Genomic DNA, 15,957 nt, shown 5'->3' with positions numbered 1-15,957 from the left:
GAGGAAAAAGGAAAGGGTATGATTCAAATTCTTAGTAAACATACAGTGCGGAGTGGGGGGGGTCACATAATTTTGTAGGTTTTTTTTTATTTTCATTTTAGATTTCAATAGATCAGATGTTGTATTTTTTTTTGGTGAAAAAGGTGTATACGTTATTTTTATCCCTTTTTATTTACACCATATTTTTTATTTCCCCTGAGGGGCTTCAATCTGTGATCTTTTTCCAGAAGGAAGAGTGAGTACAAAGAGTTTCTCTCTGTCTGAACATCCCTTTGATATGAATGGGCACCATGTAATGCCTCTTTTCCCCTGTGGAGGCACTATAAGGAAACTGAACACTTACGGTCAAGTTTCACCATAGCTGATTCCATTATCTTTCTCTGTGATTGAGGCCTTACATCCAATAGATGCATTAGATCCTCATGCACTTGGATGGACGGCTGGGCACATTGCACAGCACTCCGACACACGTGTCGCTTTGTCAGGGGCTACAGAGAAAGCGGTGACCAAAAAGTTCAAATACACAAAGATGTGTTTCATCCATTAACTATACGAATATTACATGTGTGATTTTCTATACTGTTTATAATGGATTCGAAGACGCCTGATAAATGTATTCACGCACAATGGCTTAATAAAATAACACGATTTACTGGAATTATAATGAAAATTACATGCAAAAGATAATATAAAAAAATAAATAGAATATACCAAAGGATATACAATATATCAAAATATATAATGAACATGACGCGCACCCGGGGCAATGGGGTACTCGGCAGCCGGGCCTATGGATGCTGGTGGGGGTTAGGTCACAGTGGTGGGCCCGGTCCGTGGCCCAGGGCGGTCAACCAAAAAGGGGGATTGTAACTTGGATAGAAAATAAAAATAAAGTAAATAGTACGTGACGCCACCTGTGGTACCTGGTAAGGATTACCAGAGCTGCTGCAGACCTCCGGGGGGGGGTGGTGGGATGGCAGCTGAGGTGTTTCTGCTCCCCACAGGTGGAGTGGGCCCCTGGGACAGTGTGGAGTTAGATGGTGGTGATGCTGGGGCTTGTAGTGCAGGTGGTAGTGATGGCGCAGCTGAAATAAGGGACGGAGGCAGTGCGGTGCAGTCATCCGAGTCTTTACTCACAGTTCTCATGTACGTTCCACTGATACACTGCGCGGGTGCCAGCCTCCCACGTCGCGCTGCGTTCACCAGTCCGGGGGTTCAGCACTTCCTCAGGTAGATTAGGAGCACCTGACGGAACCCCGCTTTCTTATGTTCCTCTCTAGACCGACTTCACGCTGGGTCTTCTCCGTCCTGCCCTGCGCTTCTCCACTCACAGTCCCGCTCGAGTGCTCTGAAGTCCCTCTGGGCAACTTGGAGTTCCCGGACCTGTTTGACCCTCATGGAGACTAAGATGAGGCTGTGGCAACTGCACTATAAAAGCCAGAAGCCTCCGGTTTTTCCAGCCGAGACCTAAAGTAACACGGCTGGTCGAGGGGCCGGTCCCCTTCTTGCGGCCTGATCCCTCTGTCTTCTGACAGATTCGGGGCGTACGGGTGCCGTCCTGCACTCGCCGTACCCCCTGGGATCCCTTTAATAGAACGGAGCCTTCCTCCTCTGCTCCCCTCCTGGGCCTCTAGCACTAGGCCCAACTTGTGGGGCAGAGCTCCTAAGGAGCCTCTGCTCCCAGACTGTCTTCACTCACTGACCTACTGAACTGTCCTCTCCGCCACCCTAAGATGGCTTCCCTTTATATACCTCCTTTTATGGTGCTCCCCTACTCTACTTCCCCTACCCACACCCACTACTGGTTCCCCCTATCTTTGGGTTCCCCCCACTCCAGCCAGGGACAGAGCTCAGCAGCTGCGCTCTGCATGTTGCCCCTCCAGCCGGCCTGGAGCAGTGTAGTGTTGGATGCAGGTGTTGGGGTTCCGGGCAGCACTCCCTCCTTACCTGAGAGAAGGAGACACCACACCTCTGGGTGAGGTGCAGTACCTCTGTGGCGACTGAACCCTCAGGGGCGCCACAAACAGTAATATACAAATCAATAGCAATAAATGTTTATTATAGTGAGCCTCCATATCTACTGCCCCGCAGCTCTGGAGAAAGCCATATTAATGATGGTAGTCTTCTCATCCTGCAGTTTCATTGGAACTCCGCTATTCTTTGTCTAAGCCCACGGCCCCACTATCAGTATTTGATCAGTGTCCGGTCAGTATTTTTTCTCAGGAGTGGGTGATAAATGCAGAATTGGTGACTTGTTTCTATTATACCTTTTCTCTGATTGTTCTTCACCTGGTTTTGGCTCCTGAGAAAAAATACTGACCAAACACTGACCAAATACTGATAGTGGCTCCGTGGCCTACCTCATACTTTTATCCCCTTCTCCCAGGCCCCTTGATGTTGCTGGGTAGAAAGCTATGACTAGTATAGATATTTCTAGAATCAATAAATCAAGTAATCATTCAGGAATGTGATCTAGCACCTTGCCAGTGCCTGGTATCTTTTTTTAAAAAGCTGCATCAAAACTGAAAAAAGGAGTAAACTCAAAGATAACAATGGAATTAAACCTTGCCCATCCCTTCCACCCCTGGTTCTACCACTTTAATACATTATCACCAAAATAGTATAAGCATTTTCACAACATTTATATAGTCTACAAAGCAATATATCAAAGAAATTACACAAATATTTCCAAGTTACCACAAAACCTTTCTCCGAAATTGTCCCCTCACCATTTTTAATGAAACCAATTCTTACTTTACAGGTTCCGAGCAGAAGTAAAACAATCTGGTAAAAATTAGGCTTAAAAAGTGAATAAATACTGAGAATGAAAAATTTTTTTGGTATCTTGGACTAACAAGTTATCTGGAAATGCAAATATATTTTTTTCTCCTGGTTTTCCTATGATATAAAAGTCTCTGGTGTAGATCTTCAGGTCTTCAGGAGAAGCTATGGCGCTTGGCTCTCACTCCCAGGCTCGCAGAATCGCAGGACCCAATCAAGTGGCCACTTCAATAGTCCGTGGACATTGGCCTCCTACCTGCCAGCATTCGCGGCTCTTCTTTTGATTAGCCGGCGTCACGTGTGTCACGCTGCAACGACTTCTCAGCAGATCGGCTAATCAATAGAGGAGCTGGGGATGCCGTCATGTAAGACATAAGTCACCTCAAAGGGCCCCATCCGGTGGCCACAGATTACTTCCAGAAGAGTCCAGCAAATTGGGGTTTGCCTACACTCAACCAAAAGGTGCTGTTTCTATCTTATTTGGTCCATTAAAATCCTAATTACAAGGTTTAAATGTCCCATTTTTACCTATTGAAAAGAGTGCAATATCAGCAGAAAAAGACAAATAAAAGTGTAAATAGCAAGCAGGGTATGAAGTGCATCTGGTCACCAGTTGGGCATGACGCTCGCATGAACGGCATCTGGTTACAAGTTGGCCATTAAGCTTGAATGAAGTGCATCTGGACACAAGTTGGGCATGACGCTCGCGTGAAGTGCATCTGGGCACCAGTTGAGCATGACATTCGCATGAACGGCATCTGTTCACAAGTTGACCATTAAGCTTGAATGAAGTGCATCTGGACACAAGTTGGGCATGACGCTCGCGTGAAGTGCATCTGGTCACCAGTTGGGCATGACGCTCACTTGAAATGCATCTGGTCACAAGTTGGGCATGAAGCTCGCATGAAGTGCATCTGGTCACAAGTTGGGCATGACGCTCACATGAAATGCATATGGTCACAAGTTGGGCATGACGCTCGCGTGAAGTGCATCTGGTCACCAGTTGGGCATGAAGCTCGCATGAAATGCATCTAGTCACAAGTTGGGCATGACGCTCGCGTGAAATGCATCTGGTCACGAGCTGGGCATGAATCTCACGTGGAGTGCACTTGGTCTCAAGTTTGGGCATGAAGCTTGCATGAAATGCATCTGGTCACAAGTTGGGCATGACGCTCGCGTGAAGTGCATCTGGTCACAAGTTTGGGCATGACGCTCGCATGAAATGCATCTGGTCACAAGTTGGGCATGACGCTCGCGTGAAGTGCATCTGGTCACTAGTTGGGCATGAAGCTTGCATGAAGTGCATCTGGTCACTAGTTGGGCATGAAGCTCGCATGAAGTGCATCTGGTCACAAGTTGGGAATGACGCTCACGTGAAATGCATCTGGTCACGAGCTGGGCATGAATCTCACGTGGAGTGCACTTGGGCTCAAGTTTGGGCATGAAGCTCGCATGAAATGCATCTGATCACAAGTTGGGCATGACGCTCGCATTAAATGCATCTGGTCACGAGTTGGTAAAAATTAGGCTTAAAAGTGAATAAATACAAAGAATGAAAAAAACTTTTGGTATGTTGGACTAACAAGTTATCTGGAAATGCAAATATATTTTTTGCTCCTGGATTTCCTATGATATAAAAGTCTCTGATGTAGATCTTCAGGTCTTCAGGAGAAGCTATGGTGCTTGGCTTTCGCTCCCAGGCTCGCAGAATAGCAGGACTTGATCAAGTGGCCACATCAGTAGTCCGTGGACATTGGCCTCCTACCTGCCAGCATTCGCGGTCACAAGTTGGGCATGACGCTCGCGTGAAATGCATCTGGTCACGAGCTGGGTATGAATATCACGTGGAGTGCACTTGGTCTCAAGTTTTGGGCATGAAGCTCGCATTAAATGCATCTGGTCACAAGTTGGGCATGACGCTTGCGTTAAATGCATCTGGTCACGAGTTGGGCATGAATCTCACGTGGAGTGCATCTGGTCACAAGTTGGAAATGAAGCATGCAGGAAGGGCGTCTTGTCAGATGGGCTTCCAGTCAGACACCTCCACAGGTCTAATTGCAAAGTTTAGTGATTTTCTTCCTCATCAGTGATCAAAACAGCACCCTCCAGTGGCATCACCAGCGATCACACCATGGGTTACAATGTGACTGATTTTAATGGAAGCATTCTGTGGAAGAAACCCATCAGCGCGTTCTCCTTGGGTGACCAAACTACAGTCATCTCCTCTGACTTTTTAGGACTAAAAATCAGTTGTCATCTTTATTTCAGGCACTGCAACGAGAAAAGAAAAATAAACAAATTATCCTCACGAACAATGATAATTTGTAGTAAAGGTGCAAAATATGGCTACAGTCCTTGCTAGACACCAGCAGGGCCTATCGATGGGGGCTTGCCAAGGCAGAAAGCCCCTTTAAATTAAAATTGTGTGAGCAAAATGAGCAGAGATATATAAATTTTCACTTGCCCAGAAACTTATCTTTGGTCCCAGCTGGACTTTTCTGATCTCCTCAGCATCAATAGGTTCCAGTTTATAATATCCACTCTCCAATGGATTTTTGATGATAAGTCTCATATACTTCAATAAACCAGAACATTAAAACCACCTGTCTAACATTTTATCATGGCACCAAACAGCTTTGACCTCTTGAGGCATGGACTCTGCAAGACGTCTTAAGAAGTCCTGTGTCCAACAGCCATGACAGGGCCCAGCACAATATTGCCCAGAGCCTCCACCGACTTATCTTCTTCCCATAAATACATCCTGGTGCCAACCCTTGCCCAGGTAAGTGACGTGCATGCACATGGCTTTATACATGATATAAAACCATATCTCTAAGTTATCAGTCCCCTTGATAAGTTAAGACCCTCAAATAAATGCAGACCCCAAGCCCTCGATCGCCTCGATGCCACCCGAAGAGTCAGCAATACAGTGAGTGACTAGATGCAGTCATCCATCATATTGTGTACCTCAGCCTAAACCCATCTCCTGTGCCATAAGTTTACCTTTCCTGGTGCCATGCTTCTTGTAGAAAAAAGGAAAAGGCGGGCTACAAATGATGTCACAAGACTCGACAGTCCAATTAGTAGAGTATCTATAACATTTGTGGCCACAGACGTGGCAAAGAGGCTTCTAGACTGTGTCTGAGTTCAGCACTAAACAGAAACAGGCAGAAGAAGAGGACACTTCATGCAATTAATGGGCAGGACAGGAGTGGGTGTCATTCAACCCGCGGCCTTCTAGAAGATGCATGGTTTGCCTCCATTGGAGGAAGTTCTGATGCTCACGTGACTGTAGGAGCTTTTTGTCTTGGCACGCTGACTGATCTGTGCTTCCGCATCCCCATACACAGCAGGCTGCGATGCACCGTGTGCTCCGACACCCTCTTACACCCATAGCTAGCATTCACCTTTACGGCAATCTGTGCCACAGTAGCTCCTTTGTGGGATTCCTCCAGATGGGCTAGCCTTTCCTCCCCAAGCGCATCAATGAGTCTTGGACGCCCATGACCCTGTCGGCGGTTCACCGGTTCTCCTTCCTTGACCCACTTTTGGTAAGTACTAACAACTGCATACCGGGAACATCCCACAAGACCGGCCGTTTTAGAGATGCTCTTACCCAGACGTCTGGCCATCACTATCTGACCCTTGTCAAAGTCGCTCAGATCCTTGCGCTTGCCCATTTTTCCGGCTTCCACAAACTGATTCTCAATAAATCTCATTCCATTGTCACCAGATAATCACTTCAGTGCTTTTAATGCTACGTCTGATCAGGGTATATGTTATCTATATCACATGGCCCCCGCAAAAAAAATTGGAAACTGGAGGAAACCACTACATATCTACAGTAGAGTCTTAGTTTTTCAGAAGAACTGGACGTGATCAACAGTAGAAACGCTGCAAAATACAGATATATTGAAATATGGAAATCACAGGATGGGAACAATATATTGAAAATCTGGATTTATTCAGTATGGAGTATGAGCCATGTGCAGAAATCCCTGCACCTGTTATCACTCAGGTTATATATGGGTGTACCTGTGATATAAGGTGCATTCTCTCCTCTTCATGCATCTTCCATAGAGGACACAGACCCCTATACAGAGAGGAGCAGGGCCGGTCACAGGCAGATGCTGGGAAGTACCATTGATGATGTGATGACCATGTGATCTGCTGCGTGTCCTGGAGGCGGCGGCGGCGGTGGCGGCAGCCAGTAGTGCTGGAGGAGCCAGGACCACACTCTCTGCACCGCACAGAACTGCATGAGAAGAGCGCACAGTGTCTACAGCAGGCAGCACCTTGGTGTCTTTCTATGACGCTATTCACATCTGCGTCACTTAGAAAAGAAAAACTGAAAAAAAAATTTAAATCCACACGGCCATACGAGCGCTTTGTATTTTTTGAATGACACCATTCATTTTACCATACAATGTACTAAAAAACGGAGGGAAAAAAACTCAGATTGCAAAAAAAATGCAATTTTGCCATTGTTTTATGGGGTTATTTTAATGGCGCTTATTGTGTAGAAATAATGACCGGGTAACATGATTCTTCAGATCAGCACCACAATGATAATACCAAATTTGTATAATTTTTAATTTCATTTGTTTGTAAAAAAAAAAGAAGTAAAATTTTGCCTTAAATAAAAAAAAATGTCTGGTGTCCCCATTGTCTGAGACCTATAACTTTTTAAAATTTCCTTTGATGGAGCTGTGAGAGGGCTTGTCTTTTTGCTTGGTGAGACGTTTTTATTGATACTATTTTGGGGTTTATACGATGTTTCTGTGATTATTTTATTGTATTTATTCTTTATTTTTTTTAGGAGGTGCCATGATCAAAAAAGGGCTATTCTGGCATCTTGGCCTTTTTTCTTAACTTTTAGGTAAACTAATGTCACATTTCGATTGTTTGGACTTTTACATTTGCATTGATACCATTTTTTTAATATCTTTATTTTTTTAATGGAGGAAAAAGGAAAGGGTATGATTCAAATTCTTAGTAAACATACAGTGCGGAGTGGGGGGGGGTCACATAATTTTGTAGGTTTTTTTTTATTTTCATTTTAGATTTCAATAGATCAGATGTTGTATTTTTTTTTGGTGAAAAAGGTGTATACGTTATTTTTATCCCTTTTTATTTACACCATATTTTTTTATTTCCCCTGAGGGGCTTCAATCTGTGATCTTTTTCCAGAAGGAAGAGTGAGTACAAAGAGTTTCTCTCTGTCTGAACATCCCTTTGATATGAATGGGCACCATGTAATGCCTCTTTTCCCCTGTGGAGGCACTATAAGGAAACTGAACACTTACGGTCAAGTTTCACCATAGCTGATTCCATTATCTTTCTCTGTGATTGAGGCCTTACATCCAATAGATGCATTAGATCCTCATGCACTTGGATGGACATTTTCATCATAACGATCCTCAAAGCTACATGAGGAACCCATCACTAGATCTGGGACCACCAAACTACTGGCAAGTCAATAAGACTATGTTTTTTTAGAAGATTTTCTATGAGTTTTTAGATGTGATCCACTCCAAAATCCTTCTCAAAAATTGCTTGGAAAACTCTTCCTACTCATTTCTATGGGAAATCCACTTTGCTGTTCACATGAGATTTTATTTTTAGCCTTCTTTTCCTTAAAGCGGCTTTGAATAACAATTGATGGAAAAAAAATTAAACCACCTATCACTTTTTTAAAGTGGATCCTGATGGAATCCGATCCATGATAAGCGCTTTCAATCAAAAAATGCCGCAAGATCGGCTTCAGGAAGAAAAAAAATCTGTTCCAAAAATATAACTCGGAAAGGCTATGTGCACATGGAGGGTTTTTTTAAGTTGTTTTGGAGCATGATGTAGATATAAAATGTCAGTTATTGACACTGGGCATGTATATGGACTTAGTCTCAAGCCCAGTGGTTTGTACTGAGCATGGCTTTGGACTTGGTCTTAATCACAGTAGCTTGTACTGAGCATGGCTTGGGACTTAGTCTCAATCCCAGTGGTTTGTACTGAGTAAGTCTTGGGACTTAGTCTCAATCCCATGTCTTTGGATTTAGTCTCAATCACAGTGGTTGATGTGTATGTGGGTGCCGGACAACTGATTGACAGGAATGATGTCGATCAGGGACGTCCAAATTCATATTGATCACATTGTTCTCCCTGAGATAAGTCGCCACCAACTTGTGACTTAAGTGTCCATAGAAGTATAAAGATGTAATAATAATAATGGCATTTGCATCCCCTACTATATAGTGATCTATAGGTTCTGTATATATTTCATCTCCTTTTAGCCAATCTTTCTTGTGAGACTCCCCAGCGCCTACAGCTAGTGATACTGCTGCGTATCAATGTGGGAGGACCCTATCCGGTTGTAAAAGTCTTTGCAAACTGTTGGTCTATGCTATAGCCATATAGTCCAATAACGATGCTGCTGGTGCAGTGAAACATGTCGAGGGAGGGGGCCTCTGCTCTTTTGTTTTATACCCAAAAGAATAAAACAAAAAAAACTTTATTTACAGTCAATGGCTAAACATGGCACTGTGAACCGAAGTGCACACGGATAAAAACATAAAAGCAACTTATACAGATGTATAAAGGCATATATCTCACAAGATCACCATGAGAACCGGGCACACCGGTAAAAAATGATTGATATTAGGACTAAATAATAGTAATCATAATAAATGAAAATACACAAGTTTATCTACTAATCACCATATATTGACACAGGATGAGCATGTAAAAACCATTTCAGGGATGCAAGGGGAAAGCAGTCCAAAAACGTATATAAGCTCCCAGAGACTGAATCTAAGTCCCTGCCTAATCATATTTGGCATACGGCATACGTATAGAAGCCTATAAGATCATGTGATCAGTCATAACATAAATGTAACATATGCACATATGTCAGACAATTAATGATGGAGTCATATGCATAAGAATAACATGAAAAGCTGTCACCAGTCTGACTAAAGAGGAAGATATAATAATTGACCTCTTACAACCCTGCTAATAGGTCATATCAAGCTGCCTAATCCTCAGCAATAGTAGTGTGTCATAAGGTTATATTAATCCTGCCACCTCATCAATAAGGAGTGATAGAATCATAAAGGAGGAGACACTGAGGAGTACAATATACGGTGGTCCGTAGAGCCATGTGCTGCACGCGGACCCCGACGCGCGTTTCGGAACTTCCTTTGTCAGGGGGTCTATGCTATAGCCATATAGTCCCTTAATAACGCTGTTGGTGCAGTGAAATATGTCGAGGGACAGGACCTCTGCTCTTTTGTTTTATCTGCAGTCAAGTGCACATTATTTGACGCCCAGGCATCTTTTTGATCATTTTTTACTTAAAAAACAATTTTTTTTTCTTTATTGAATGAAGTTTAAAAAAAATTACCTTGAAAGCGCAGTAAATGAAAATAGGCTAAAATAGGAGTCCAGCGCGTGCACATTATGGAGAATACACCAGGACCTTATGCTTATTTTCATAGTACACACCTAATGTCGACATATCCAATTTTGGCCTAATTCTGGTGAAATGTGCCCAGCTGGCAGCGTTGGCATGAGGACGTTAAGATTAGTGCAAATTCATAAAGAAATAAATCACAGGTGTTTTTCATTTTCTGGTTCACATTTTAATGAAAAAAACAAATACAAAAGAAAAGCAGCAAATATAAGTTGAGGCAGTCCGTACAGCAGAGCATTATTCACAACAATAAATTACAACAAAGTGCAGCTTCAGCTAATATCTGAAAGGATGTAACGGGGACAATGTGGCCTGTGGGTCACTCAATGAGGTAGTCAGGACGAAACGTGGGGTCAGTACAAAGGACTAGCACATGACTTATACCCTCCAAAGACCATACTTAGGACCAGGGGCACTCATTACAGGTGGAAGAAGGGTGATTCCGGCACCTAAACAGGAAAGGGTTCTTTACAGTCAGAGCAGTCAGACTGTGGAACACAGACTACAAGAGGCAGTAATGGCCGACACTATAACAGCTTTATACAAGGGCTGGACGATTTCCTCCATACACATAACATTGTGGGTTTCAGTTAAATTAGTGACAAAATGTACAATTGGGGGAGAAAGGTTGAACTTGATGGACCGAGGTCTTTATTCATCCTACGATACTGTGTATGATGTTCAGGGATATCCTATGTGTCAATGAAAATTACAGCTGACCAATTAAAAAAAAAAAAAATCTGCAGATCCTCGGTCTGACGTCCATAGTAAGCGGCAGCAGGCCCAGGGCACCCAGAATGGCAGCGTTCAGAGCAAGGGGAGAAATGTGCATGTCCAGCACTCACAGACTACAGGTATGGACGGCAGGCCAAGGTCCTGCAAATCGTTTTATTCCTCTCTAATCACAAACAATAAAAAACACAAAAAGGCAGAACATTGTACCAGTAACGCAGCTCTCACTTCGTCCATGTGGAATGTTTCGTTTTCGCCTTTTACTAACCATCGTACAATAATTAATCTTTCACCGTCCAGTTGATGCCATCACTTCATTAATAGTCAATTAATTATTATTTATAATTTAGTTTAAAAGGGTTAAAAAGTGCGAAAGTTTTGTAGTTATACCCTCTTCACAGGGGGTCCAGCTTCTCCATTGCTGAGGGTCTAATTGTTGGGAACCCAGAGATCCTGAAGTTATCTACCCCAAACCGGCAGAAAGGGGAAAACTTCCAAACCTGGCTCAATCTCCTCAAGCAATACTACAATTAGAAGTTATACTTTATCCAGTAGATGGGGGATAGCTTCATAATCGCTGGGGACCCCAGGGAATAATTTCTAAACTTGGTATAAATTACTTGAATAATTTGTTTTGGCTGGACAATCCCTGTAACTGTATTATGTCTTTGGGGTGCGGCAAAGAAGAATCCTAAAGCTTCGCACACTTATTAATGGCATGTAGGACAATTTTGGTGCAAAATGTTGGCATAAAATAGAGCAACCAAGATGTAGTGTAGTGTAATAGTATTACACATAATTACTGTAATAAAATTATAATATAGCAAGCAGGAGGAGAACTTGGGACTTAGGGGTTGACCCCTGACACCACCCCTATGTGCAGAGAATAAAGCTCAATCGATGGTCATAATTAGATCTGAGTCGTTTGCCCAGAGCGATCAATGTCGTTTGCTGTAGGATCATCACCAGCGGTCTCATCAATGGAAAGCTTCTCCGGGTCTTTAGATGGGATGACCCGTTCCTGGTGACCCGTTCCCGCTGACCCATTTTCCTCCGGAGAACCATTTGATATAGACATCAACATGGAAACCCTCTCGTTTTTATGATTTTCTTCCACATGTCCATCTTGTGCAATCTGTTTCCTGCATTTGTTGCTTTTCTTGCACTGATGAGAGAATAGGAAAAAAACAAAACGAATCTCAAAGTTAATAAATGTTAAGCCTTTGAATATCAGACCAATTTTCATTTTTGTGCTTTTATTTTCTCCTACCAATTTTCCAAGAGTCACAAGTGTTAACAAGAGATTATTTTTGCTTTCATAGAAATATCCGTATGACGGCTTCTTTTTTTGTGTGCTGAACGATAGCTTTTTAATCGTACCATTTTGGAGAACAGAATACATTTTGATTGTTTTTTATTGCATTTTTTGTTGTAAATGTGGTGATTAAACAACGACAACTTTGGTCATTTTATGTTGAGGCATAAAGGGGAAAAAAACCTAAACACCAAAGTGTTGAGTCAGCAATGGGCCCCAGACTTTCCCTGCATAGCGGGTGGAATAACAGTGCAGGGACTGCAGCGCTGCAGAAATGTACAATTGGAAATCTGCTGCAGAGAAAAAGGTTGTGTCTTTCCTGTAAACAGGAATTCTGACAACAAATGGACGATGTCTATTTCATCTACCCTCATATGATCACTCCTGCTTGTAAACGGAGAAGATCCATTCATTGGAATCTCAGGAATCTTACATGATAAATAAGCCAAATCCACTAGATGTGATAAAGGCCATAATAACAGTGATATAACTCACCCATACGACCACAAGAATGATGACACACAATATGACCATGGGTACACCAATCAAAACAAAGTGGTTACGACTTCTGGACTGGGGTTCACCCATCTTGTCTGTAACACAAAGAGAAGCCATTACCCTCCAATGTATGGATGTATCTGCAGCACAAGAAATCACAGCACAGAGCGATAACTGTATACATAGTGCACCGACCGCTGCAGGCACGTACTACCGCCCGGCTACCCGGACATATACAGGGGCCGTATATGTCAGATCTGATGGGTGGCATAATATATAGTAAGTGCTATAGACAGAGGAGGAGGTGAGCTGTGACATCACCTATGGTGAATGGTGAATCCTATGTTGCAGTGGAGGAAATAAGTATTTGATCTCTTCCTGTTTTTGTAAGTTTGCCCACTGACAAAGACATGAACAGTCTATAATTTTAAGGGTAGGTTAATTTTAACACTGAGAGATAGAATATCCCCCCCCCCCCCCAAAAAAAAACAAGAAAATCACATTGTATAAATTAGATACCTTTATTTGCATTTTGCAGTGAGAAATAAGTATTTGATCCCCTACAAATAAGTATTTGATCCTCGTTCTGTCTCCTCCACACAAGTTAAACGCTCCTAATCAACTAGTTACCTGCATTAAAGACAGTTGTCTTACATAGTCACCTGTATAAAAGACTCCTGTCCCCAAACTCAATTAATCAGTCAGACTCTAACCGCTACAACATGGGCAAGACCAAAGAGCTTTCTAAGGATGTCAGGGACAAGATCATAGACCTGCACAAAGCTGGAATGGGCTACACAACCATAAGTAAGACGCTGGGTGAGAAGGAGACAACTGTTGGTGCAATAGTAAGAAAATGGAAGAAATACAAAATGACTGTCAATCGACATCGATCTGAGGCACCATGCAAAATCTCACCTTGTGGGGTATCCTTAATCATGAGGAAGGTGAGAGATCAGCCTAAACTACACGGGGGAACTTGTTTTTGATCTCAAGACAGCTGGGACCACAGTCACCAAGAAAACCATTGGTAACACATTACTCCTTAAAGGTTTAAAATCCTGCAGTGCCCGCAAGGTCCCCCTGCTCAAGAAGGCACATGTGCAGGCCCATCTGAAGTTTGCCAATGAACACCTGGATACTTCTGTGAGTTATTGGGAGAAGGTGCTGTGGTCAGATGAGACAACAATTGAGTTCTTTGGCATTACCTCGTGTTTGGAGGAAAAGAAATGCTGCCTATGACCCAAAGAACACCGTCCCCACTGTCAAGCATGGAGGTGGACTACTAACGGCACAGGACTACTTCACTGCATCAATGGGAGAATGGATGGAGCCATGTACCGTAAAATCCTGAGTGACAACCTCCTTCCCTCCACCAGGACATTAAAAATGGGTCGTGGCTGGGTCTTCCAGCAAGACAATGACCCAAAACATACAGCCAAGACAACAAAGGAGTGGCTCAAAAAGAAACACATTAAGGTGTATCTACTGTATATAGAGGTGTTATCAGTTATTGTACAGGAAGAGGAGGTGAGCTGTGACATCCCCTATTGTGAATGGTGGATCCTGTGTTATCTACTGTATATAGAGGTGTTATCAGTCATTGTACAGGAGGAGGAGGTGAGCTGTGACATCACCTATTGTGAATGGTGGATCTTGTGTTATCAGCTGTATATAGAGGTGTTATCAGTCATTGTACAGGAGGAGGTGAGCTGTGATATCACCTATTGTGAATGGTGGATCTTGTGTTATCAGCTGTATATAGAGGTGTTATCAGTCCGCACCTCTAAGGATAATGGTGACCCATATGTAAAACGATATAAATCTATCACCTCTGTACTGCAGTCTATAGGAGTATCCATAAAAGCTATGGAAGCAATGCGGCTCCCGTCCGTGACATGGGCACAGATGGACCACTGTGATACATTTCCATCCAGTATACAAGCACATGTGCTGAATGTTACAGTAGAGGTTGTGGAATGACGTGTGGTCACACGCTCCTCATCTGCGGCCATGTTATGGGGCCTCATGTGGTTGGAAGCTGTGGCTGTCATAACAAGGGGAGACGGTTCCTGGAGGAGGAAAAACGGCGCAGAACTTTGCAGAAGACATAATAGAAAGTTTAATAACATAATATTTCCAGTGCATTCCTATAGCAGCCCACCCTTTAAGGTTGCTATGGTGACAGATTTGTTTTTCAAAACACCAAAAAATTTAAAAAAATGCGCGACCCATAACAATATATAAAATACCTTATATCCTCACTGGGGAACGCAGAGAAAAAAAGAAAAGACAGGTGACACGAGGAAAGCAAAGCAGTATTATAATATAACAGATGTGTTGGATTTTCTGGTCGCACGCGACTCACTTGTCATAGACTTCAAAGGAAATCACATACGACTGCGACTCGAGCACGACTCATATGCAATGTGGCCATTTTTTTTACAACAAAATCGCAGCTCTAAAATAGTCACATGACAGCGAGTCACAGACGAGCTGCATAGATGTTTTTGGCTGTGTGCGGTGTCTGACAATTGCTGTAATGTAACACATGTTTCTGGGTAGCCCCAGCCTAACGCCGGGTATAACTGCAGTATTCTGGGTGTAGCACATCATTTAATTTACATGATACACCCCAAATGTTGGGGCAGAAGCATAAAAACTTCTACTTTCTAGTTCTTTGTTTCTGTGGGAATCACAGTCATCTCTCTCTCTGTACAAAACATAACAATATATATCAAACCAATTTATAACCAGAGATGTCAGGGAAATACAGGAACTCTTCCTCCTGGTATCATCCCCCTTCCTCAAGAACTTTACCTCTTGTTATAATCCAACCCTACCCCTATGTACTTTTCCTCATGTTATCTCCTCCCCTGAGAAATTTTTTCCTCTCATTATCACTCACCCTCCACCCCCAGGAACTTTTCCTCTCATTATCATTCCCTCGAGGAACATTTCCTCTTTTTATCATCTCCTCCCTAGGAACTTTTCCACTTGTTATCACTCCCCCAAACGCAGGCAGGACCATTTACTTTCATTATCACACCCTTCCAAAAAACTGTTCTTGTTATCACACACCTTTCAACCGCCACATGAAACTTTTCCTCTTGTTATCACCCCCCTCCCTCCCCCTTAGAAACTTTTCCTTATGTTAAAGGCG

At 43.0% G+C, this 15,957-nt stretch overlaps 1 protein-coding gene across 2 annotated transcripts in view; it reads right to left on the bottom strand.

Annotated features, from left to right (window-relative positions):
* Positions 1-10,395: 10,395 nt before the first annotated feature.
* The window catches only part of LOC141154111 (uncharacterized), a 41,060-nt gene continuing 35,498 nt past the window's right edge, over positions 10,396-15,957 (bottom strand). For both annotated transcript variants that reach the window (XM_073639579.1, XM_073639580.1), the window contains 2 exons: positions 12,792-12,889; positions 10,396-12,146 (listed from right to left, as the gene is read on the bottom strand). In XM_073639579.1, the coding sequence (XP_073495680.1) occupies positions 11,892-12,146; positions 12,792-12,889 (353 nt within the window). In that variant the 3' untranslated portion in view covers positions 10,396-11,891. The remainder of the gene's footprint in view (positions 12,147-12,791; positions 12,890-15,957) is intronic.

Source organism: Phyllobates terribilis, unplaced genomic scaffold, assembly GCF_046119375.1.
Source record: "Phyllobates terribilis strain yellow unplaced genomic scaffold, ASM4611937v1 Scaffold_7__3_contigs__length_470593459, whole genome shotgun sequence".
Taxonomy (NCBI): Eukaryota; Metazoa; Chordata; class Amphibia; order Anura; family Dendrobatidae; genus Phyllobates; species Phyllobates terribilis.
The sequence above is the reverse complement of the archived record's forward strand: the minus strand, read 5'-3'. Positions and strand labels throughout refer to the sequence as shown.